Here is a 24955-nt window from a genome sequence, read left to right as displayed (position 1 = left end):
TGCGGTGTGATTGGTGTGGCTGGTATGGATCTCGCCCTTAGATTTACAAAAATCCTTCCTCGTACTGTCCATCTCCTCTGGGCACAGTTTCCCTGAGGTCTGGAGGAGGGGCATAGAGGGAGGAGCCAGTGCACATCCAGAGTCCAAAGCTTTCTTAAAGTGCCCTATCTCCTGCAGAGCCCGTCTATTCCCCATGGTCCTTACGGAGTCCCAGCATCCTCTACGGACTACGAGAAATAGATTTACCGGTAAGTAAAATCTTATTTTCCAGAAATCTCACCTGGAACCGACCCAACGTCTTCAGTTACTGGGAATGATACTGGATACGTTGTCTCAAAGGTGTTTCTTCTGATGGACAAAGCCCTGGCTATCCAGGCTATGGTCCTCTCAGTGCTCCGTCCTCACAAGGTATCCATACATTTTTGCATACGCTTGCTGGGCAGGATGGTTGCTGCTTACAAGGCAATCCAATACGGCAGATTTCATGCCCAGCCATTTCAGCTGGATCTGCTGGACACATTATTATTATTATCCTTTATTTATATGGCGCCACAAGGGTTCCGCAGCGCCCAATTACAGAATACATAAACAAATAATCAAACAGGAAAACAGCAACTTACAGTTGATGACAGTATAGGACAAGTACAGGGTAAATAAACATAGTTACATCAGCAGATGACACTGGAATAAGTATCAGGTGGCAGAAGACTGCTGGATGTGGTGCAGTTGAAGATTATTAAAGTAAGAAAGGATAAGCACATGAGGGAAGAGGGCCCTGCTCGTGAGAGCTTACATTCTAAAGGGGAGGGACTCACCTTCACATACATCAGGAAGTGACCTTATCTCCAAAAGCCCGAATTTCTCTGTTATGGTGGCTACAAGTTCATCACCTGGTAGAAGGCAGGAATTTCAATATCCACTCGTGGATTCTACTGACAATGGATGCCAGCCTCCGGGGTTGGGGAGCTGTGACCCAAGGGGCCCAGTTCAGGGGGATATGGTCAGTTCATGAATCTGCTTTGCTGATAAACATCCTTGAACTCAGGGCAATTTACAATGCTCTTCTGCAAGCTTCCCATCTCCTGAAGGATTAGGCGATCCAGGTTCAATCAGACAACGCCACGGCGGTGGCGTACGTAAACCGACCAGGGGCAACAAACACCAGAGCGGCGATGCGAGAAGTGTCAAGAATACTCATCTGGGCGGAGGCCAACGCAAGGGCCATAGCAGCTATATTCATTCCAAGAGTGGACAATTGGGAAGCGGACTTCCTCAGCAGACACGACCTCCATCCGGGGGAATGGGGCCTACATCCCTAGGTGTTTCAACAGTTAATTCACCGGTGGGGCCGTCCACAGATAGATCTGATGGCTTCTCGTCTCAACAAGAAGCTATGCCATTACTGTTCCAGTAAGAGGGATCAGCAGGCTGTAGCAGTGGATGCGCTGACGACACCATGGATGTACCAGTTTGTGTACCTGTTCTCTCCTCTACCGCTAATCCCAAGGGTTCTAAAAAGACTAAGAAGGGAAAGCATTCAAGCAATTCTAATTTCCCCGGATTGGCCTCGACGGGCGTGGTACTCAGACCTCCTAACCGTGGCTCTGGAGGATCCCTGGCCTCTGCCGCTTCAAAAGGATCTTCTTCAATAAGGTCCGTTCGTCTCTCCAGACTTAAAGCGGCTACGTTTGACGGCTTGGAAGTTGAGAGGGAGATTCTAGCTAGAAAAGGTCTTCCCTCGCGGGTTATTTCCACCATGGTCCATCCCAGGATGATAGTTACGACTAAACATTATCATCGTGTCTGGAAAATGTATGTTTCCTGGTGTGAAAGTAGAAAGGTTTCTCCCGTGAAATTTATTGTGGGTCGCTTTCTGCTTTTCCTGCAAGTGGAAATGGATATGGGCCTACGTTTAGGTTCCATCAAAGTCCAGATTTTGGCACTCTTTATTTTTTTCCAGAAACAACTTGCCATGTTGCCGGAAGTACAAACTTTCCTTAAAGGAGTTCTTCATATGCAACCGCCCTTCGTACCTCCCACAGCTCCGTGGGATCTCAATGTGGTTTTGTCCTTTCTTCGGTCGGACTGGATTGAAGCCTTACATAGGGTGAAGTTGAAATTTCTCACCTGGAAGACCGTGATGTTGTTAGCATTGGCGTCTGCCAGACATGTCTCTGAATTGGGGGCCGTATCCTGTAAGAGCCCTTTTTTGATTTTTCATGAAGACAGGGCGGAACTGAGGACCCGACCTCAGTTTTTGCCAAAAATAGTGTAAGCTTTTCATGTGAATCAACCCATTGCGGTTCCGGTGTGTTCTGACGCCTCCGTTGGTCCAGAATCCTTGGATGTGGTGAGGGCTCTGAAGCTTTATGTCAAACGGACTGCTCATCATCGGAAATCTTACTCGCGGTTTGTCCTTTGATGCCACCAAGATTGGTCGTCCGGCTTCTAAGCAATCAATTGCTCGTTGGCTCAGGTTGACCATTCAACAAGCTTATACTTCGGCGGCTCTGCCTTTGCCGATGTCTATTCAGGCCCCTCAACTAAATTTGTGTGCTCTTCCTGGGCGGCGCCCCGGGGTGCCTCGGCCTTACAGTTGTGCTAAGCTGCTACTTGGTCTGGTTCGAACACTTTTGTTAAGTTCTATCGGTTCGACACCTTGGCCAAGGATGATCTTTGGTCAGGCGGTGTTACAGGGGTATCCGCACTCTCTCACCCGTTTGGGAGCTTTGGGACTTCCCCATGGTACTAAAGTACAGTTCCCCAGTATCCACTAGCACGTAAGAGAAAATAAGAATTTAAAACCTACCGGTAATTCCTTTTTTCGTAGTTCATAGTGGATACTGGGCGCCCGTCTCAGTGCTTTGATTCCTGCTTACCTGAGTAAGTGTTTGGTTGGCCTGCCGTTGCTTTCCCATTTTGTTGTTGGGATAGCTTTCCTATCCTAGTTAGGTTGGTGTTGCTATCCTCTGTTTTGGTTAGCGTCCTCCTTTCGGTTATGGCTATGTGTTGGCTTAGTGCCTCACCACTATTGTACCTGATTTTCTTCTCTCGTGGTATGTCCGTCTCCTCGGGCACAGTTTCCTAGACTGAGTCTGGTAGGAGGGACATAGAGGGGAGTAGCCAGCACACACATACACACACTAAAGGTATTAAAGTGCCATGCTCCAGTGGACCCGATCTATACCCCATGGTACTAAAGTACAGTTCCCCCAGCATCCAGTACGGACCGGTAGGTATTACATTCCTATTTTTTCAGGGTAACAAGGTGGAATATGCGGAACCAGGAAATCTTGTACAGGTTGCGTATCCCTTATCCTAAATGCTTGGGACCAGAGGTATTTTGGATATCGGATTTTGCCGTATTTTGGAATAATTGCATACCATAATGAGATATCATGGTGATGGGACCGAAATATAAGCACAGAATGCATTTATGTTACATATACACCTTCTACACACAGCCGGAAGGTAATTTTAGCCAATATTTTTTATAACCTTGTGCATTGAACAAAGTGTATCTACATTCACACAATTCATTTATGTTTCATATACACCTTATACACACAGCCTGAAAGTCATTTAATACAATATTTTTAATAACTTTGTGTATTAAACATAGTTTGTGTACATTGAGCCATCAAAAAACACAGGTTTCACTATCTCACTCTCACTCAAAAAAGTCCGTATTTCGAAATATTTGGATATGGGATACTCAACCTGTACAATAAATTTTACATTATTTATTTAACCACTTGTGTATGACAGTGTATGCATAAGACAGCAGTGTGACACTATTTTTTTATTTTTGCCAGGATTGGATTTATACTCAGCTTTGTGAAACAACCACTCCTCTACATCAGCAACTTCTTCCACTTATTGATGTGTACATCAACTCGATTATCACCCCTGCATCCAAGTCCAGCCCAGAAGCCACCAACAAGCCAATCACAGAACAGGAAATTCTGAACGTTTTCCAAGGTCAAACTGGGGAGAATTCACGTTCTAACCTGCGTCACAAAATAACCACTCACCTGCTGCTGCTCTACTACCTTCTTTCTTATGAAGAAGCTCTTCTGGCTAATTCTAAAACACTAGGTTGGTATTTTTATTTTTAAATAGTGATGTAAAAAATGAACATAGTAAAACACATTTTGTGGACTTAACATAGTAATATTATTATTATTATTATTATTATTATTGATTAAAGTGCATCATGATAGACATAGAATGTTTTATTTTCAAACCAGACCCTTGCAAATGTATTTTCACATTAGTTTTAACCATTTGCTAGATGCAGTCTCTAGCTTAAGCTGGGTACACACTAGGCAATATGTTGCCCGATTTGACGGATCGCACCGGCATATCAGGCACATCGTCTAGTGTGTATGCACTACTGCGCGCTCCCGCGGGTCCCTTGCCAGGTCTTCCCGTTGGGCTGCAATTGACGGGATACAGGTGAATGCGACAGTGAAGAATATATTGCACAATATATCGTTCAGTGCTATGTTCTATTGGTCGGTCCGTCGGCTGGGCACACACATCGTTAAGTGTGTACCCAGCTTCAGTGTGTATATAGCTCTTACTTTCTTACCTACAGATTTCTCTTCATTGACACTTTAGGCATGTGTAGTCCTCTGACAATGCCCACCAATACATCTGAAACACTGTCATTGGATTTGAATGGAGTAGTGCAAATGGGTGTAGTTTGGTATGCCGGCGGCCGGGCTCCCGGCGACCAGCATACCGGCGCCGGGAGCCCGACCGCTGGCATACCGACAGCGTGGCGAGCGCAAATGAGCCCCTTGCGGGCTCGCTGCGTTTGCCACGCTGCGGGCACGGTGGCGCGCTACGCGTGCCACGCAATATTATTCTCCCTCCAGGGGGGGGGTTGTGGACCCCCACGAGGGAGAAAAAGTGTCGGTATGCCGGCTGTCGGGATTCTGGTGCCGGTGTACTATGCGCCGGGATCCCGACAGTCGGCATACTGAAGACCACCCGTGCAAATAGCTTTTCCAATGGAATTGCACAAAAAGCTGCTTCAACCTGAAGCTTGGAATAATCTGTAGGAATGGGGGAGGAGGAATTCAAACTCTGCTGTAAAAATGTATTTAACAGACTACTACATGTAGTATCGGGGTTATGTTTGCAAACAAAATATTTTCCCACATAAACATTACTTTTTATTCTGTTTTTTTTTTTCTTTCCAAAAGTGGATCTTTCCTTTTCAGTATAAATAATTGTCTAATAGCCAGTAGTAAGTCTTTGGAACCAATAAGCCTTTTGGCCAATAAAAAATGTCCATGTTTTTCGACACATAAATATTTGGGATTGGTTTACATGCATGTCTGTACATACTGTTGGTGTACAGATGTGTCCTTTTATACTGTGGTTTCAATTGTGCCAAATAGCCCTACTATGCACGCCAAGACCTGGGTAACTTGGCAGCTCCAAACTGGTTTTTGCTCAAGAGGGAATTACTCTGTTAGGGGGGTGGGGTCACACACAGTAGGGTTCAGTCTCACACACACACACACTCATGTACACTTGCAAGCACTCCCCCCCCCCCCCCCCCCCCCTCTGCTCCTCCTTCACTGGCATGGTCACCACTGCTACAGAGGACCGGCTCCCGACCACTTCGGAAGGTAATTACTGACTAATTAAGCTAACTGGAAGGGGTACCTGAGCAAATCCCAGTGATTTTTTATAAATATAACGATTTTAGCAAAAATCAGACTTGCTGTGGAACTGCGAGAAAAAAAAAACACGTCCCAGCTTCTATCCTCTAATTGAAAACCAAAATCCTGTGGCTGTGGGAAAAAATTTCACGCCTGCAATTGAATTCCCCCCTACGTGTAGGAGGACACATCTGTAGTGGTATTGGTCTCACGTGTTTTGTTGATAGTCACGTTGCATATATATGCAGTTATTGGTATAAAATAAAGAAAAAACATGCAAAAATAAAGTTACCTTAAATCATTGTAACATTTTTTTTTATTTGTGTTGGAATTACAGCAGCTATGCAAAAGAAACCCAAGTCTTACTCTTCATCATTAATGGACCAAATTCCAATAAAGTACCTTATTAGACAGGCACAGGACCTACAGCAGGAACTAGGAGGTAAGGAAGGGATTGTTCTGGTACTATTGTATGTGAATTTATAGAACTGCGTGGTTTTAGAGTAAATCTTGTTAATATTATAATTATGTAGGTTGCTTCCTAGGAGAAACCTTTTTCTTAGTTTGTCAGCTATTCTGAAAAGTGTATTGGGACTTTTATGAGCACTGATGCACCAGAAAAGATTGCTGTAACCCAAACTGTTTGTTATGTCTATGAAGTACAGTGAAGGTTCCACCCTATTGATCTGTGATCAGTCAGGTGACCCATTTATAGTTCTTGCGTCAGACTCCACTTCTCCAAAGTTTATTTATCTTTCAAAATGAAGGCACCCACTATTCATGCAGCAGGTGTAAATGACAGGAGTTCTAAGGCATGGACATCAACGGACTTGTGCTTTGAGCTGGACACACACTGAGCGATATATCAGGTGTTTGAACAAACCGACGATTTAGATTGCGAGCGGGACAGAAAGTCTGTTCGTTCACAGACCTATTGCATCGCTGTGTAGGACAGCCGATGGCTGATATATCTGCAGTTATATCAAGCATCTGACTGTGTGTACAGAAGGTCCACTGCAAATACAAATGCTCGTCCAGCTGTATGACAGGACCGTCCTATTGATCAGTAAGTGTATATGCTTACCTGGATCGATCCGCCCACATCTCGCTCCACTGTATACCCAGCCTTAGCCAACTTTGCAGAGAAGATTTTACTTAGCCACTTTGTGCGGTGTTCCTTTAGGGCAGTGATTCTCAGTCATTTTCAACCTGGTTGTCCCCTGGTAGCCCATGTGTGTTATTTGTACCCCAGACACTTTTAAAGTATACATTTCTATTGAATATAATTGCTATTAGATAAAATATTTTGGCACCACTATATATAAAAACAAATGTGCTATAAACAAGTGCTAACAAAAATGTCATAAGCATATAAAGAATTGTACTTCTGTATTTCTGCCAATACAATTTATAAAAAAAGAACAATAAAACAAGTCTGCATATGCTGTTTTACACGGATAGTCTTTCATTTTGTTTTGTGGGTCCTACTGTGATGCATGGGGCTAGTGAGTCCTAGGACACTGCTTACCTGTGTGTCTAATGATCACCTGGGTGTTCCGTACAATAAACACTTCACATTTCTCTGACTTCCTAGTGGATGCTGGTACTCCGTAAGGACCATGGGGAATAGACGGGCTCCGCAGGAGACTGGGCACTCTAAAGAAAAAATTAGGTACTACATCTGGTGTGCACTGGCTCCTCCCTCTATGCCCCTCCTCCAGACCTCAGTTAGAATCTGTGCCCGGCCTGAGCTGGATGCACTTAGTGGGCTCTCCTGAGTTCACTAAAAGAAAAGTATTTGTTAGGTTTTTTATTTTCAGTGAGATCTGCTGGCAACAGACTCACTGCTACGTGGGACTTAGGGGAGAGAAGCAAACCTACCTGCTTGTAGCTAGCTTGTGCTTCTAGGCTACTGGACACCATTAGCTCCAGAGGGATCGAACACAGGACCCGACCTCGATCATCCGTTCCCGGAGCCGCGCCGCCGTCCCCCTTGCAGAGCCAGAAGACGGAAGAAACCGGAGGAAATCGGCGGCTGAAGACTTCGGTCTTCATTAAGGTAGCGCACAGCACTGCAGCTGTGCGCCATTGCTCCCACAGCACACCACACGCTCCGGTCACTGGTGGGTGCAGGGCGCTGGGGGGGGGGGGCCCTGGGCTGCAATTAATATACCTTTTGGCAATAAAAAAGCACATAATACAGTGTTTAACACTGTATATGTGCAGAAACCCCCGCCATTAACGATATAAAAAGCGGGAGAAGCCCGCCGATGAAGGGGCGGGGCTATCTCCCTCAGCACAGCCAGCGCCATTTTCTCTTCACAGCTCCGCTGGAAGGACGCTCCCCAGGCTCTCCCCTGCAGTATACACTACAGAAAGGGTAAAAAAGAGAGGGGGGCACATAAATTTAGGCGCAAATTGTGATATAAGCAGCTATAGGGGGGAAATTCACTTTGTGTATAGTGTATATCCCTCTGTTATATAGCGCTCTGGTGTGTGCTGGCATACTTTCTCTCTGTCTCCCCAAAGGACTTTGTGGGGTCCTGTCCTCAGTCAGAGCATTACCTGTGTGTGTGTGCGGTGTGTCGGTACGGCTGTGTCGACATGTCTGATGAGGACGCTTACGTGGAGGCGGAGCAGGTGCCGATAAATGTGATGTCGCCCCCTGCGGGGCCGACACCTGAGTGGATGGATATGTGGAAGGTATTAACCGACAGTGTCAACTCCTTGCAAAAAAGGTTCGATGACGCAGCTTTGGGACAGCCGGCATCTCAGCCCGCGCCTGCCCAGGCATCTCAGAGGCCGTCAGGGGCTCAAAAACGCCCACTACCTCAGATGGCAGACACAGATGTCGACACGGAGTCTGACTCCGGTGTCGACGAGGATGAGACAAATATACAATCCACTAGGGCCATCCGATGCATGATTACGGCAATGAAAAATGTGTTGCACATTTCTGACATTAACCCGGTTACCACAAAAAAGGGTATTATGTTTGGGGAGAAAAAGCAGCCAGTGACTTTTCCCCCATCTGATGAGTTAAATGAATTGTGTGAAGAAGCGTGGGGTTCCCCAGATAAGAAACTAGTAATTTCTAAGCGGTTACTAATGGCGTACCCTTTCCCGCCAACGGATAGGTTACGCTGGGAGACATCCCCTAAGGTGGACAAGGCGCTCACACGCTTATCAAAAAAGGTGGCACTGCCTTCTCAGGATACGGCCACCTTAAAGGAGCCTGCTGATAGAAAGCAGGAGGCTATCCTGAAGTCTGTGTATACACACTCAGGTACTACACTGAGACCTGCTATTGCTTCAGCATGGATGTGTAGTGCTGCTGCAGCGTGGTCTGATTCCCTGTCTGATAACATTGATTCCCTGGACAGGGACACTATATTGCTAACCATAGAGCATATTAAAGACGTAGTCTTATATATGAGAGATGCACAGAGGGACATTTGCCGGCTGGCATCTAGAATTAATGCAATGTCCATTTCTGCCAGGAGAGTATTATGGACTCGGCAGTGGACAGGTGATGCTGATTCTAAAAGGCACATGGAAATTTTGCCTTATAAGGGTGAGGAATTGTTTGGGGACGGTCTTTCAGACCTCGTATCCACAGCAACAGCTGGGAAGTCGACTTTTTTACCTCAGGTTCCCTCACAGCCTAAGAAAGCACCGTATTATCAAGTACAGTCCTTTCGGCCTCAGAAAGGCAAGCGATTTAGAGGCGCGTCCTTTCTGCCCAGAGGCAGGGGTAGAGGGAAAAAGCTGCACCATACAGCCAGTTCCCAAGAACAAAAATCATCCCCTGCTTCCACTAAGTCCACCGCATGACGCTGGGGCTCCACATGTGGAGCCAGGTGCGGTGGGGGCCCGTCTCCGGAACTTCAGCGACCAGTGGGTTCGCTCACAGGTGGATCTCTGGGTTCTACAAGTGGTATCTCAGGGATACAAGCTGGAATTCGAGACGTCTCCCCCTCGCCGTTACCTCAAATCAGCCTTGCCAGCTACTAGGTAGTACTGGCGGCAATTCACAAGCTGTACCTCCAGCAGGTGATAATCAAAGTTCCCCTCCTTCAACAGGGACGGGGTTACTATTCCACAATGTTTGTGGTACCGAAACCAGACGGTTCGGTGAGACCCATTCTAAATTTGAAATCCTTGAACACTTATATAAGGAAGTTCAAGTTCAAAATGGAATCGCTCAGGGCGGTTATTGCAAGCCTGGAAGAGGGGGATTACATGGTATCACTGGACATCAAGGATGCTTACCTACATGTCCCCATTTACCCACCTCACCAGGTGTACCTCCGTTTTGTGGTACAGGACTGCCATTACCAATTCCAGACGTTGCCGTTTGGTCTGTCCACGGCACCGAGGGTATTTACCAAAGTAATGGCCGAAATGATGATACTCCTTCGAAAGAAGGGAGTTATAATTATCCCGTACTTGGACAATCTCCTTATAAAGGCGAGGTCCAGGGAGCAGTTGTTGGTCGGAGTAGCACTATCTCAGGAAGTGCTACAACAGCACGGCTGGATTCTGAATATCCCGAAGTCGCAGCTGGTTCCTACGACGCGTCTGCTGTTCCTGGGTATGATTCTGGACACAGAACAGAAGAAGGTGTTTCTCCCGGAGGAGAAGGCCAAGGAGTTGTCCTCTCTGGTCAGAGACCTCCTAAAACCAAAACAGGTGTCGGTGCATCACTGCACGCGAGTCCTGGGAAAGATGGTAGCTTCTTACGAGGCAATTCCATTCGGCAGGTTCCATGCACGGATCTTTCAGTGGGATCTGTTAGACAAGTGGTCCGGATCGCATCTTCAGATGCATCGGCTGATCACCCTGTCCCCGAGGGCCAGGGTGTCTCTGCTGTGGTGGCTGCAGAGTGCTCATCTTCTCGAGGGCCGCAGATTCGGCATACAGGATTGGATCCTGGTGACCACGGATGCAAGCCTCCGAGGTTGGGGGGCAGTCACTCAGGGAAGAAACTTCCAAGGACAATGGTCGAGTCAGGAAGCTTCCCTACACATAAATATTCTGGAACTAAGGGCCATTTACAATGCCCTAAGTCAGGCAAGACCCCTGCTTCAAAACCAGCCGGTGCTGATTCAGTCAGACAACATCACGGCGGTCGCCTATGTAAACCAACAGGGCGGCACAAGAAGCAGGATGGCGATGGCAGAAGCCACTAGGATTCTCCGATGGGCGGAAAATCACGTGATAGCACTGTCAGCAGTGTTCATTCCGGGAGTGGACAACTGGGAAGCAGACTTCCTCAGTAGGCACGACCTCCTCCCGGGAGAGTGGGGACTTCATCCAGAAGTCTTCCAGCTGATTGTAAATCGTTGGGAAAGGCCACAGGTGGACATGATGGCGTCCCGCCTCAACAAAAAGCTAAAAAGATATTGCGCCAGGTCAAGGGACCCTCAGGCGATAGCTGTGGACGCTCTAGTGACACCGTGGGTGTACCAGTCGGTTTGTGTTCCCTCCTCTTCCTCTCATACCAAAGGTACTGAGGATAATAAGAAAGAGAGGAGTAAGAACTATAATCATCGTTCCGGATTGGCCAAGAAGGACTTGGTACCCGGAACTACAAGAAATGATCTCAGAGGACCCTTGGCCTCTGCCTCTCAGACAGGACCTGCTACAGCAGGGGCCCTGTCTGTACCAAGACTTACCGCGGCTGCGTTTGACGGCATGGCGGTTGAACGCCGGATCCTGATGGAAAAGGGCATTCCGGTTGAAGTCATTCCTACGCTGATAAAAGCTAGGAAGGATGTGACAGCAAAACATTATCACCGCATATGGTGAAAATATGTTGCTTGGTGTGAGGCTATGAAGGCCCCAACAGAAGAATTTCAGCTGGGTCGATTTCTGCACTTCCTGCAGTCAGGAGTGACTATGGGCCTAAAATTGGGATCCATTAAAGTCCAGATTTCGGCCCTGTCTATTTTCTTTCAAAAAGAACTGGCTTCACTGCCTGAAGTTCAGACTTTTGTTAAGGGAGTGCTGCATATTCAGCCCCCTTTTGTGCCCCCAGTGGCACCTTGGGATCTCAACGTTGTGTTGGATTTCCTAAAATCACATTGGTTTGAGCTACTTCAGACCGTGGAGTTGAAATATCTCACGTGGAAAGTGGTCATGCTTTTGGCCTTGGCTTCGGCTAGGCGTGTGTCAGAATTGGCGGCTTTGTCATGTAAAAGCCCCTATCTGATCTTCCATATGGGCAGGGCAGAATTGAGGACTCGTCCCCAATTTCTCCCTAAGGTGGTATCAGCGTTCCATTTGAACCAACCTATTGTGGTGCCTGTGGCTACTCGGGACTTAGAGGCTTCCAAGTTGCTGGATGTAGTCCGAGCCCTGAAGATCTATGTTTCCAGGACGGCTAGAGTCAGAAAAACTGACTCGCTGTTTATCCTGCATGCATCCAACAAGCTGGGTGCTCCTGCTTCAAAGCAGACTATTGCTCGCTGGATCTGTTGCACGATTCAACTTGCACATTCTGCGGCTTGACTGCCGCATCCTAAATCAGTCAAAGCCCATTCCACGAGGAAGGTGTGCTCTTCTTGGGCGGCTGCCCGAGGGGTCTCTGCTTTACAACTTTGCCGAGCTGCTACCTGGTCGGGATCAAACACGTTTGCAAAATTCTACAAGTTTGATACCCTGGCTGAGGAGGACCTTGAGTTTGCTCATTCGGTGCTGCAGAGTCATCCGCACTCTCCTGCCCGTTTGGGAGCTTTGGTATAATCCCCATGGTCCTTACGGAGTACCCAGCATCCACTAGGACGTCAGAGAAAATAAGATTTTACTCACCGGTAAATCTATTTCTCGTAGTCCGTAGTGGATGCTGGGAGCCCGTCCCAAGTGCGGAATTCTGCAATACTTGTATATAGTTATTGCTTAACTATAGGGTTTTTTGTTCTGAGCCATCAGTTTAATGAGGCTCAGTTGTTGTTCATACTGTTAACTGGGTATAATTATCACAAGTTGTACGGTGTGGCTGGTATGAGTCTTACCCTGGATTCCAAATCCTTTCCTAGTAATGTCAGCTCTTCCGGGCACAGTTTCCCTAACTGAGGTCTGGAGGAGGGGCATAGAGGGAGGAGCCAGTGCACACCAGATGTAGTACCTAATCTTTTCTTTAGAGTGCCCAGTCTCCTGCGGAGCCCGTCTATTCTCCATAGTCCTTACGGAGTACCCAGCATCCACTACGGACTACAAGAAATAGATTTACCGGTGAGTAAAATCTTATTTTCTGTAGCATTTCTGTTTAGCTATACATGTGTTGCTATGACTTATATTATGTTTACCTCTTCTCTAGGTTTACACTCTGCCCTACTGCGCCTACTGGCGACTAACTATCCTCACCTGTGTATAGTGGATGACTGGATATGTGAAGAGGAGATTACTGGGACAGATGCTCTCCTACGAAGGATGCTGCTGACCAACTCTGCCAAAAGTCATTCTCCCAAGCAGCTGCAGGAAGGTGAGCTTGGTAAATTGGCACTTTCCTTCTGTTCCTTTATGCTTTCTTACTTGGAAGCTCATTTTACTCTTAACACCATGTTTAGCTCTGTGGATCTCTGAGCTGGTGGGTATCTCCCAGGTGTCTCTCTAACTGCTTTTCCATAAAAACAAGGTGCTTTTTATATTTGTGCTTCATATTAAAATGTACAATACATATGATCAAAGTAGAATATTTATTTACAAGTAGAGAGCAGGAAGTGTAAACATTCTAAAATGCAACTGTTGGCTAAGTACAATGTAGGAATACCGTACTGAATATGCTTTTATATTCTCCCTGAAGGGCATAGAAATGGCTGTATGAACACCACCAGTGTCAAATGGGAGGCGATCGTTAGGTCGACAAGCATTATGTCGACATACATTGGGTCGACCACTGAAGGTCGACATGATCATTAGGTCGACATGCACTGGGTCGACATGAGTTTTTCACAATTTTTTCCACCTTTTTCATACTTAACGATCCACGTGGACTACAATTGGGAACGGTAACCTGTGCCAAGCGCAGCGAGGCACCTTGCCCGAAGCATGGTGAGCGAAGCGGTGCACTAATTTGAGTTCCCTGTCACTTTACGAAGAAAACGACACCAAAAACAGTTAAAAAACTCATGTCAACCTTTTTCCATGTCGACCTTCAGTGGTCAACCCAATGTATGTCGACCTAATGCATGTCGATCTAATGAACCACACCCGTGTCGAATATGTGCACAAAATTATTGCAGGACATACAATTCTAAACATGTCAAATAATATATTGTAAAACGGTTTTCCCTATCATCCATAGGAGACGCTGGAGTTCAGTACCATGGGGTATAGATGGGGTGATCAGGCGAGCCGGCACTTAAAAATTTTCAATTTGTGAGACTGGCTCCTCCCCCTCTATACCCCTCCCCAGACCAGTTTTAGAAATCTGCCTGGGAGAGCTGGTCACTTCCTCTGGAGCTCCGGAGATCATTGCTCGCATCCAGCAGTTCATTGCTGACGTGAAGCCCCAAAACAGCCCGCCGCCACTGGCAGCATAGCCGAAGACTGCAGCTTGGTAATGTATAGCCCGAGTCAAATGGCAGCTATAGAACAAGAGGAAATGGTACTACCAGTGCTCTGTTTTTCCTCCTCACTCCTTGCTAATAGCGGCTGTCCCCCAATCATTACAGACGCTGAGAGATGTATAATACTCTCCATTAGCATCTATTATAAACCTGTTATCCACAGTGATCTGCCTCTTACAGGGTCTAATAGCTCTGGGTAAGTTTCTGATCTGATCCTGACAGTCATAGCTACTGGAGGTTTGCAGCCTTACAGAGAGACCAGAGTCAGAGACCTGGGATGCTGAGGTCAGCCTCTGCACCTTGTTCTCATAACAGACCTGTTGGCTTTACCCTGAGATCCCAAACTACTTCCCTGTATGTGGCTCTGATGTGTGTGCAAACATTCTGCAGTGTTCTGTAGCGTTGGGGCTGAGGCAGGTACATGCTGTACTACAGCCGCGCGCCGCTACCGTGACAAACATGGGCGGCTGGTAGGGGAGCCTCCAGGACACTGGCGCCATGCAGTTGTCCCTCTCGCCTCTCACACTGGTGCAGAGTGTTATTCGCTCCCGCACTGTGTGTCCCGGGGGCCCAACCTCCGGTACAGGGAGTGGCTGATTCCAGCGCATGGTGGACTCCCTGGGAACTGCAGCACACAGGGCGGGAAACACGCGGATGCTAGCTGACCCTACTTTAAAACAGCGCTGTGCGCCTTGGCACAAAAGCATGTTTAAATTTAGGTGCCATGCTGGTGGGGGCGGAGCTAAGCTCCGTAGAAACTTTATAGCAAGTTACTGGTCACAGTACACTGGCCCAATACTGAACTCATATGTGAAGCTAAGCAAGTATAGGTCTGGTCCCAAATTGGATGGGAGACGTTTGTTTCTGTTTCTAATCTAGCCCCGTCTCAGGCAGGGTGTGCGCTTTTTGGCGGCATATGCGCTTGAGACATTGATATCTGACATGTCTATGGATACTTGTTTTGTTTGAGGTATGTTAAGTAAGTATCCTGCCCAGAAGATAGACACCATCAAGGATCTGAGTTCCTGTCCAGATCTAGACTAGATCATTTACAACTGTAATAAATGATTGATTGAATACTGGGCAAAGGCGCCATTCATTCCCGCGCTGGGGGCTGCGTTAAGGAAACTGGCATCCCGATATATTTTGGGATGTATACACATGTATAATATGTATGTATGTATGTATGTATATATAGATATATCTATATAGATTTAGTTCTTTATTAGCAATAGGATTACAAACAGGTTTAAATAGCAGCGCAGATAGTGTGGTGGTTGGCATTGCTGCCTCAGAACACTGACACTTTCGCCCTAACTGTGGAGTATGTATATTCTACCCGTACTGAATGCACTTTTACACAGATACTTGTTTTGACCTGGTGTTTCGGTGTCATCTATGGCCCTGGTAGTTTAGTGACAACCAGTGTTTATCGCTTCTGCAGTTTGGCTAGGATCAGGGTAGTATATGTTCTTACCAGTCTAAGATCTGATATGCCTCCATCGGGGACACACACACACACACACACACACACACACACACACACACATCCCCGATGGAGGCGTATCAGATCTTAAACTGATAAGAACACATACTACCGTGATCCTAGCCAATCTGCAGAAGCGATAAACACTGGTTGTTGGAATAAATATATATATATATATATATATATATATATATATATATATATATATATATATATATATATATATATATATATATATATATATATATATATATATATATATATATATATATATACATACCGCAAAAGTTCCAAAGATTTGGAGGTGCACTCTCACAAAGAAAAACTCTCATATCAGCTTCTCATTTAAATCATTATTTTATTGTCAACGTTTCGGTCTGGTCACAGGCCTTTATCAAGACAGGTGATGTAATATGTCACATATTCAACGTTTTTGACAAACGAGATTAATCTGCAAATAAACAGTAATGACAATTACAAACAGCAAGCCTCACCGGCCCCTAAGGGGGCCAATTCACAGGAACAGATCCACCACCAATTTTCACCATACAGGTGATAAAAACATTCAATAGGGGAGTGCAAATGTAGTATGTTCACAAATACCTTGGGGAACTACTGTAATCCACAAGCTCTTGCAAAAGGTCACGAAATCACATGATTTTAAAATCGTACCTGAAAAAATCCTTACTGTCAAAAAAAGAACCAATGCATATTGTCATAAATGCGTGTATGGTTTACAGACCATTCTACCATATTCAACAGAATTGGTGGTGATACCAAACTAATTAAGTACCTGGCTCAAGTGGCCTAGATGCATGGATTCAACAGCTTCAGTAATGCGGCTAGCGACTATGGCCGTCCAGCTACAGGTAGCAATCTGTCCAAACAACAACAACTTAAGTATCTAATATCGCATTCACAATCAGGAAAACCTCACTCAGGGATAAAAGACACAGATCAGTACTTACATCTGACAGGTGCCGCTGGCACGCACTGCTGCATGCTGCCTCACTGTCAGTGAACTCAATTTAAGCTCCCCGGACCGGAAGTGCCCTCAGTTACCGGAAGTAACTGTTACCAGTGAAGCAAACTCCAAATAACTACTTTTAACAATCCCTAGTACAAGAGGCTAAGTCGTGGGTCCCCTGTAGAGACTGCTATTATTACCATAAATAAACTGCAAACGACAAGTTCGTCAGAAAGGCACTGTACACCATGCGCCTTTCGGTTCGTCACACTTCCGGGCGTTTCAATTCCCGGAAGTGCGTCACTGTGCGTTCCACCGCTCGTGGACGGGGACGCACGAGCACTACATCACGCATTTCATTGCCAGCCAGCGGGACCCGCTCGGCGGCACACTGTAAGAGACTTTCTCAGTAGTAGGCACTATAGGTGAACTAGTGTTCCCGTGTGTATTAACACACGGGAGTGCAGCACTATGCGTGCCTCCTCATATAGAGGTGGAACGCTAAGGCAAAATTCCACTACTCCCTTTCCAATGAATGTAGATTAGAAATACTAATCAATCAGAAACACCTCACTCAAATATACTTCAAATCTGTGGATGCAAAAAAAATGCTTACACACGACAATAAGGAATTTAGGAAAAAACATTAAAAACACTTGGAATATTCGAATATTCGTTGGTAAAGGTCAACCTATAATCAGGCGTCCCCATCCATAAAACGACAAACTAATCTAAATTCCACGGTAGATAATATCCATTTCAATTTTTAACTAGGATCTGTACTGTAGAGTAGGTCCCGAAGGGGCCGGTAAGACAATCACAGGGAAGGTCCGAACATCAAAACATCATACATAACATACAAATTAAAAACACATGCCTATACATATGAGGTCTATGGGTACAAGGTAAACCATCAGTCCCTGTATTAATGGGAGCTCCATACTCCCACCCAGTCCATCTTCATTACATAGTAAAGACAATAAGAATTCATTTTCTAAAGCCTCAATGAGTTCAGCCCATCACAAAAATATGTTTAATGGATTGGCCTCATTGAGACCCCTAGGTGCTACCGTATCCAAAGTGTGGATCCAATAACACTCTCGCTGTCGAAGGTCTAAGGTGCGATCCCCTCCAGTTGGATTCGGAGGAATCCAATCGATGAGTTTGCACTTCAGACTTGCCACTTGATGCCTGGCTTCCAAAAAATGGCGTGCTACCGGCTTATCTGTCTGACCTGTGAGTATCGCCGTATGGATGGATGACCTGTGATTGGCCATCCGATCGCGAAATACCCGCGTGGTGAGTCCAACATAGTACAAACCACACGGGCATTTCAATATATATATAACGAAATCAAGGCGGCAATGTAAATGGTATTTGAGTTTAATCACCTTTCCGGTGTGGGGATGGGTAAACGTGGGTCCTACAATCATGGACCTACACGTAGTGCAACCCCCACACGAGAAGCACCCCGGTTTGGCCCGCATCAAGGAGGTCCAGGGGGTCTTACTCTTCGCTTCATCAGGGAACATACGAGGTCTCATAAGGATTTGTTTTAAATTGGCCCCTCTCCTATACGCCATCATCGGTACTCCCATCTGTCCAAAAGGCAGACTGTCATCTGTTTGGACGATAGGCCAATGGCGATGTAATGCCTTTTTCATCTGGGCTGAACTTCCGTCAAACTGTGTAGGAAAAACTAAACGTTCCTGAGGTTGTTTCTTGGGTCTTGTGCCCAAAAAGATCTGCTCAGCTTTTTGTAAACAACTACGAAGCTGTTTATTTGAGTAACCTCTCTCTTGAAATCGTATAGTGATCTCATCACATTGTTCACTTCTGCATGTCATTTCCGAATTCAATCTCATTACCCTCAGGTATTGTGAAATGGGGAGACTATCCTTTAAAGCAGGCGGATGGTGGCTCGTGGCCTGTAACAACTGATCACGATCAGTGGGTTTGCGAAAAAGTGTGGTGGTCAGCCGTGTCCCTGTATTGATAAGGGTGACATCCAAAAAATTAATTTCTGTGTATGAACAAGAGGCGGTAAACCTAATGGGGCTGGCCAGTGAATTAAATTCATTGACCATTTGTTCAAATGCAACCTGTGTACCTCTCCATAATAAAATATCGTCAATGAATCTACGAAAAAAAGACAATATTCTGGCCATATCGGGGAAAGATGTAAGTAGCTTCATACCATGCCATAAATAAGTTTGCGTACGCAGGGGCCAAATTGGACCCCATTGCCGTACCAGAGATCTGCATATAAAAATCCTTTTTGTACAAAAAGTGATTATTAGTAAGCACTAACTTAACTAATTCCAACAGAAATTCAGTGGGATAACCAACACAGGGGGTTCTCTCAAATGCTCGTCTTAACACTTCCACTCCTTCGGGGTGCGGTATCACTGTGTATAGCGAGCAGACATCAAGGGTCTCCAGTAGAGTTCCACTGGTCACCTTAATGTCTGACACACATTACAAAAAGTCTCCGGTGTCTTTCAGATAACTAGGAATGGAATGGACCATGGGTTGTAATACGCTATCCAAAAAGATAGCTAGTGGTTGGAGTACAGAGCCTTCCGCGGCAATTATAGGTCGTCCAGGAGGGTTCGTGAGTGTCTTATGGATTTTCGGCATCCCCGATGGAGGCGTATTAGATCTTAAACTGATAAGAACACATACTACCGTGATCCTAGCCAATCTGCAGAAGCGATAACCACTGGTTGTTGGAATATATATATATATATATATATATATATATATATATATATATATATATATATATATATATATATATATATATATATACACAAACTGTATACCGGCGGCACTCAAACGGGACTTGTACAGCACTTGAAAAAGGAAGAGACTACGCTCTTAACTCTTGTTAACGTTTCAGATTTAGATCTTTCGTCAGAACAACAAACACATAACAATCCACATACCTTTATTTCCTCCACCATCACCCGTGCATTGCGTCCCTGGCTCGGCCACGCCGGCGGGGGACGGATGACGTCATCAAGCTGCTCCCATCGTTCAAACGCTCCTCCCCGTCGACGTCCCGGTTACCATGGGAACCAGCTATAACAAAAAAATGTGATTTTTACTTTTAGTACATTCCTAGCAAATCCCTAAAGTATCAGATACACGATTGCATATGAGTAAAACATGGCGAGATATTCTTAACACATATAGACCAATTTTTTTATAGCTAACTACTGTTATCTTTTAATCAGTAAAACAATTTAAACTGAACTGCTCATTGAGCCCCCCGGGGGCAACAGTGTTTAAGCGGTGTATCCACCTTGCTTCCCGTTGCAATAATAACTTATTCCTATCGCCCCCCCGGATGTTTTTAGGTTGTTGGTCTATAATTTTGTATTTGAGGGTAGCCAACCCATGCCTGAACTTTGCAAAATGCCTGGCCACAGGTTGTGCCTGGCTCTGTCCCTCAATAGCTGCACGAATGGCAGACCTATGCATGGCCATTCTCTCACGAAATTGTCGTGTGGTTTTACCCACATAAAAAAGCCCACAAGGGCATCTTATAAAGTAAATCACATGAGTGCAAGTGCATGTTAGGATTTTGTCTATTTTTATAAATTTCCCAGTGTGTGGGTGTGAAAAACCAGGGCCTACCTCCATATAGCTGCACGTTGTGCAGCCCACACATCTGTAACACCCCGGTTTTTTAGTCAAAAAAGTAGATTTCTGTACAGGTTTAAATGTAGATATGTCATTGTGTACCAAGTAATCCTTCAGGTTCCTATTCCTAGAATAACTAGGCAATAGGGACATATCCCTGAAGGCACTTGTTTCACTATCTGATGCAATAATAGACCACGCCTCCCTCGTATGTTTGGAGATCTCCCCACTAATGGACGAGAATCTCTGAACAAAGGGGATTTTATTATGCATCTTATCTATCTTGGCATTTGATTTTTGGAGTAAATCCTTTCTGTCTAGTCCTAACACCTTAGTTTTAGTTCTCATTAGTTCATCCCAATTATACCCCCTCAGTTGGAAATTACGGGCCATACCATCTATTTCTAACTCTGTATTCACAATGTTGTCGGAGATTCTATGAGCCCTTAAAAACTGGGAGTATGGTAAACTGTATTTAATTGTAGCGGGGTGAAAGCTAGACGCCTGCAAAAGGGTGTTTTTATCTGTCGGCTTTTTATAGAGCCCAGTGTGTAACTGTCCCTCCGACAGAGTAATTTGGACATCCAAATAGTTCACTTGTACCTCACTGATTGTAGCAGTGAATTTAATGTTTGCATCTCTTTGATTGATCTCTAGGATCAATTGGTGAAGGGATTCCCTGGTCCCAGACCACATTAGGAGCAGGTCGTCTATGTAGCGAACAAAGAATATTATTCTCTTCGCATTACTTGGGTTGGAGAAGAATAATTATTTTTCTATTTCGAACATAAAGCAGTTCGCGAATGCCGGGGATACACAACTACCCATTGCGCATCCCTGCAGTTGTTCGAACCACCTGCTGTCGAACAAGAAATAGTTGTGTTTCAGGGTCAGTTTCAACAATTCTAGAAAAAATTGTAAATCAGGGCCCTGATATGCAGAGCTACTAGATAACAGACGTCTGGCAGCCTCTATACCTCTTTCATGTGGAATGTTAGTATAGAGGCTGACCACATCCAAAGTGCACAATATAGTGTCAGCAGGAAGATCTGATAATGACTGCAATTTAGTAATCAATGAAGTGGTGTCTTTAAGGTATGTAGCCTGTGCCTGAATCACAGGCTGAAAGTAGTAATCTAAATATTGAGACACCTTATAAAACACTGAATTGCGGGCTGAGATGATTGGGCGACCCGGTGGCTCCATCGCATCTTTATGAATTTTAGGTATGGTATAAAAGATGGGTGCCACCGTGTAGTCCTGAATCAATGCCTCACGCAGTGCTCCAGAAATTAGACCCTCCTGTACTGCTTCCTCTAACACATTTTTGAGTTCACGATTATAACTGTCTGTTGGATCTGCCAACAAACTTCTATACACCGAAGTATCTAATAATTGCTTGTAAGCTTCCTTTTTATATTGGCATAAGTTCTGTACAACAATACCACCCCCCTTATCAGCGGGGCGTATAACTATGCTCCGATCTTTACTCAAATTCATCAAAGCTTCTCTCTCCCCTTTTGATAAATTAGACCTCTGCTTTTGATGAAGTTTAGCTGATTTCCCTACTTTCGAGTCTAAGACTCTGGCAAAACATTTGAGTGAAGTATTAGACGTAACAGGATCAAAGTTCGAGCGTTTCTTCAGTAGGCCAGGTATGTCCGACCTCTTGATTTGCTGTGGTTGTATTGAGAAATGTTCTTTCAACCGCAATCTTCTGTTAACGTTATAAGAATCAATCTTCCACTGGAACTCATTAAACTCAGTAGTTGGTATGAAAGACAGACCTTTACCTAATACTGAGAGTTCATCCGCAGATAACACCCGTCCTGATAGGTTAAAAATTACGTTGTTTTCTTCATCTTGGTGGTTGTTTTTTTTGTTGATTCTTTGATTTTGCTTACCGCGCCTTGTGCTGAATCTGCCTTGGCGCCTCTCATGGCTCTGGTGTTGACCCCCAAAGGGGGCTTATTCCTCTGTGACCGGCCAACTGCCTCATTTTCACTAAAGGTGGACTGTTCGCCACTAGATGTGTCTGTCCCATACCCCCTACGAGCTCTCTGCTTGAATCCACGTCGTTGTTGCCGTCGGCCGTCCGGGTTATTAACCCAGCTGTACACGGTACCTTCCTGATAGTCCTTCTGTACCGTAAGCAGTTTACGCCTCTTGAACTGTACTAACTCCTGTTTGTATGCTTCCAATTGTTCTGTTAATTTGTCCATCCATTTTACCTCTGGATCAGCCCTAAGTGCAGTCAGATGTTTCTCCTCAAAGGCCACAGTCATCTCTTTCAACATATTCATTTCCCGTGCCGATTCCTCTATTACTAGAAGAATGAGACCACATTTTTTTGTTATAGCTGGTTCCCATGGTAACCGGGACGTCGACGGGGAGGAGCGTTTGAACGATGGGAGCAGCTTGATGACGTCATCCGTCCCCCGCCGGCGTGGCCGAGCCAGGGACGCAATGCACGGGTGATGGTGGAGGATATAAAGGTATGTGGATTGTTATGTGTTTGTTGTTCTGACGAAAGATCTAAATCTGAAACGTTAACAAGAGTTAAGAGCGTAGTCTCTTCCTTTTTCAAGTGCTGTACAAGTCCCGTTTGAGTGCCGCCGGTATACAGTTTGTATTTATACACGAGAGTGACGGAGGGCACCTGGGCGTACTACGGATGAGATAGTGAGTGCCGGTAATTTCTGTCATTGCATGTAGCCGGTAGTCTGATACTGACACTGCGAGTGAGAGTACCGGATCCGGATTATACAAGGCACCGTCAGTTTCTTTCTGACTTATTATCTTCAATCAGTCATCTGTTATTGGGGTTCACGTTGGAGGATCGTTTTGTAAGGTGACCATGGCACATGGTACAGATCCAGGCGAACCCGGAGGTTATCGGCATATTGATGTTGCTGCATGTGACATATGGTCCTTCTCAGATGCTGATGCGGAGAATATCAGATTTAAAGAGGATTTAGCCACTTCTGGTGGCCTAGAAAGCAATGATATTGTGTATCAGAAATTATTGCGTTTACATAAGAAGCAAACAGACTTTTTTATGCACGGTGTGACACTATCGGATTATCACCGAAACCGCCAGATTCCACGGGGTTTCAGGGTGCGCAATATCCCGACGATTGGGAAGTATAATGTGGAATTTTGTCGTAAGTGGATAGGAATTCTGAATAAGTGCAGTCTCGATCTCATTCTTCTAGTAATAGAGGAATCGGCACGGGAAATGAATATGTTGAAAGAGATGACTGTGGCCTTTGAGGAGAAACATCTGACTGCACTTAGGGCTGATCCAGAGGTAAAATGGATGGACAAATTAACAGAACAATTGGAAGCATACAAACAGGAGTTAGTACAGTTCAAGAGGCGTAAACTGCTTACGGTACAGAAGGACTATCAGGAAGGTACCGTGTACAGCTGGGTTAATAACCCGGACGGCCGACGGCAACAACGACGTGGATTCAAGCAGAGAGCTCGTAGGGGGTATGGGACAGACGCATCTAGTGGCGAACAGTCCACCTTTAGTGAAAATGAGGCAGTTGGCCGGTCACAGAGGAATAAGCCCCCTTTGGGGGTCAACACCAGAGCCATGAGAGGCGCCAAGGCAGATTCAGCACAAGGCGCGGTAAGCAAAATCAAAGAATCAACAAAAAAAAACAACCACCAAGATGAAGAAAACAACGTAATTTTTAACCTATCAGGACGGGTGTTATCTGCGGATGAACTCTCAGTATTAGGTAAAGGTCTGTCTTTCATACCAACTACTGAGTTTAATGAGTTCCAGTGGAAGATTGATTCTTATAACGTTAACAGAAGATTGCGGTTGAAAGAACATTTCTCAATACAACCACAGCAAATCAAGAGGTCGGACATACCTGGCCCACTGAAGAAACGCTCGAACTTTGATCCTGTTACGTCTAATACTTCACTCAAATGTTTTGCCAGAGTCTTAGACTCGAAAGTAGGGAAATCAGCTAAACTTCATCAAAAGCAGAGGTCTAATTTATCAAAAGGGGAGAGAGAAGCTTTGATGAATTTGAGTAAAGATCGGAGCATAGTTATACGCCCCGCTGATAAGGGGGGTGGTATTGTTGTACAGAACTTATGCCAATATAAAAAGGAAGCTTACAAGCAATTATTAGATACTTCGGTGTATAGAAGTTTGTTGGCAGATCCAACAGACAGTTATAATCGTGAACTCAAAAATGTGTTAGAGGAAGCAGTACAGGAGGGTCTAATTTCTGGAGCACTGCGTGAGGCATTGATTCAGGACTACCCGGTGGCACCCATCTTTTATACCATACCTAAAATTCATAAAGATGCGATGGAGCCACCGGGTCGCCCAATCATCTCAGCCCGCAATTCAGTGTTTTATAAGGTGTCTCAATATTTAGATTACTACTTTCAGCCTGTGATTCAGGCACAGGCTACATACCTTAAAGACACCACTTCATTGATTACTAAATTGCAGTCATTATCAGATCTTCCTGCTGACACTATATTGTGCACTTTGGATGTGGTCAGCCTCTATACTAACATTCCACATGAAAGAGGTATAGAGGCTGCCAGATGTCTGTTATCTAGTAGCTCT

At 45.3% G+C, this 24955-nt stretch overlaps 1 protein-coding gene, 1 long non-coding RNA gene and 2 pseudogenes across 4 annotated transcripts in view; 2 read left to right on the top strand and 2 right to left on the bottom strand.

Annotated features, from left to right (window-relative positions):
* LOC135031742 (uncharacterized) overlaps positions 1-24955 on the bottom strand; it is a 205846-nt gene that overhangs the window by 77168 nt on the left and 103723 nt on the right. The window lies entirely within an intron of this gene.
* The window catches only part of INTS2 (integrator complex subunit 2), a 244818-nt gene that overhangs the window by 183661 nt on the left and 36202 nt on the right, over positions 1-24955 (top strand). For all 3 annotated transcript variants that reach the window (XM_063954030.1, XM_063954028.1, XM_063954029.1), the window contains exons 14-16: positions 3816-4098; positions 6016-6120; positions 13000-13164. In XM_063954030.1, the coding sequence (XP_063810100.1) occupies positions 3816-4098; positions 6016-6120; positions 13000-13164 (553 nt within the window). The remainder of the gene's footprint in view (positions 1-3815; positions 4099-6015; positions 6121-12999; positions 13165-24955) is intronic.
* Positions 15683-15778, top strand: LOC135052886 (U2 spliceosomal RNA; annotated as a pseudogene).
* Positions 15717-15878, bottom strand: LOC135052889 (U2 spliceosomal RNA; annotated as a pseudogene).

This window comes from Pseudophryne corroboree, chromosome 2 (genome assembly GCF_028390025.1).
Source record: "Pseudophryne corroboree isolate aPseCor3 chromosome 2, aPseCor3.hap2, whole genome shotgun sequence".
Classification (NCBI taxonomy): Eukaryota; Metazoa; Chordata; class Amphibia; order Anura; family Myobatrachidae; genus Pseudophryne; species Pseudophryne corroboree.
Note: the sequence above shows the minus strand (reverse complement) of the source record. Positions and strands in the feature narration are given on the sequence as shown.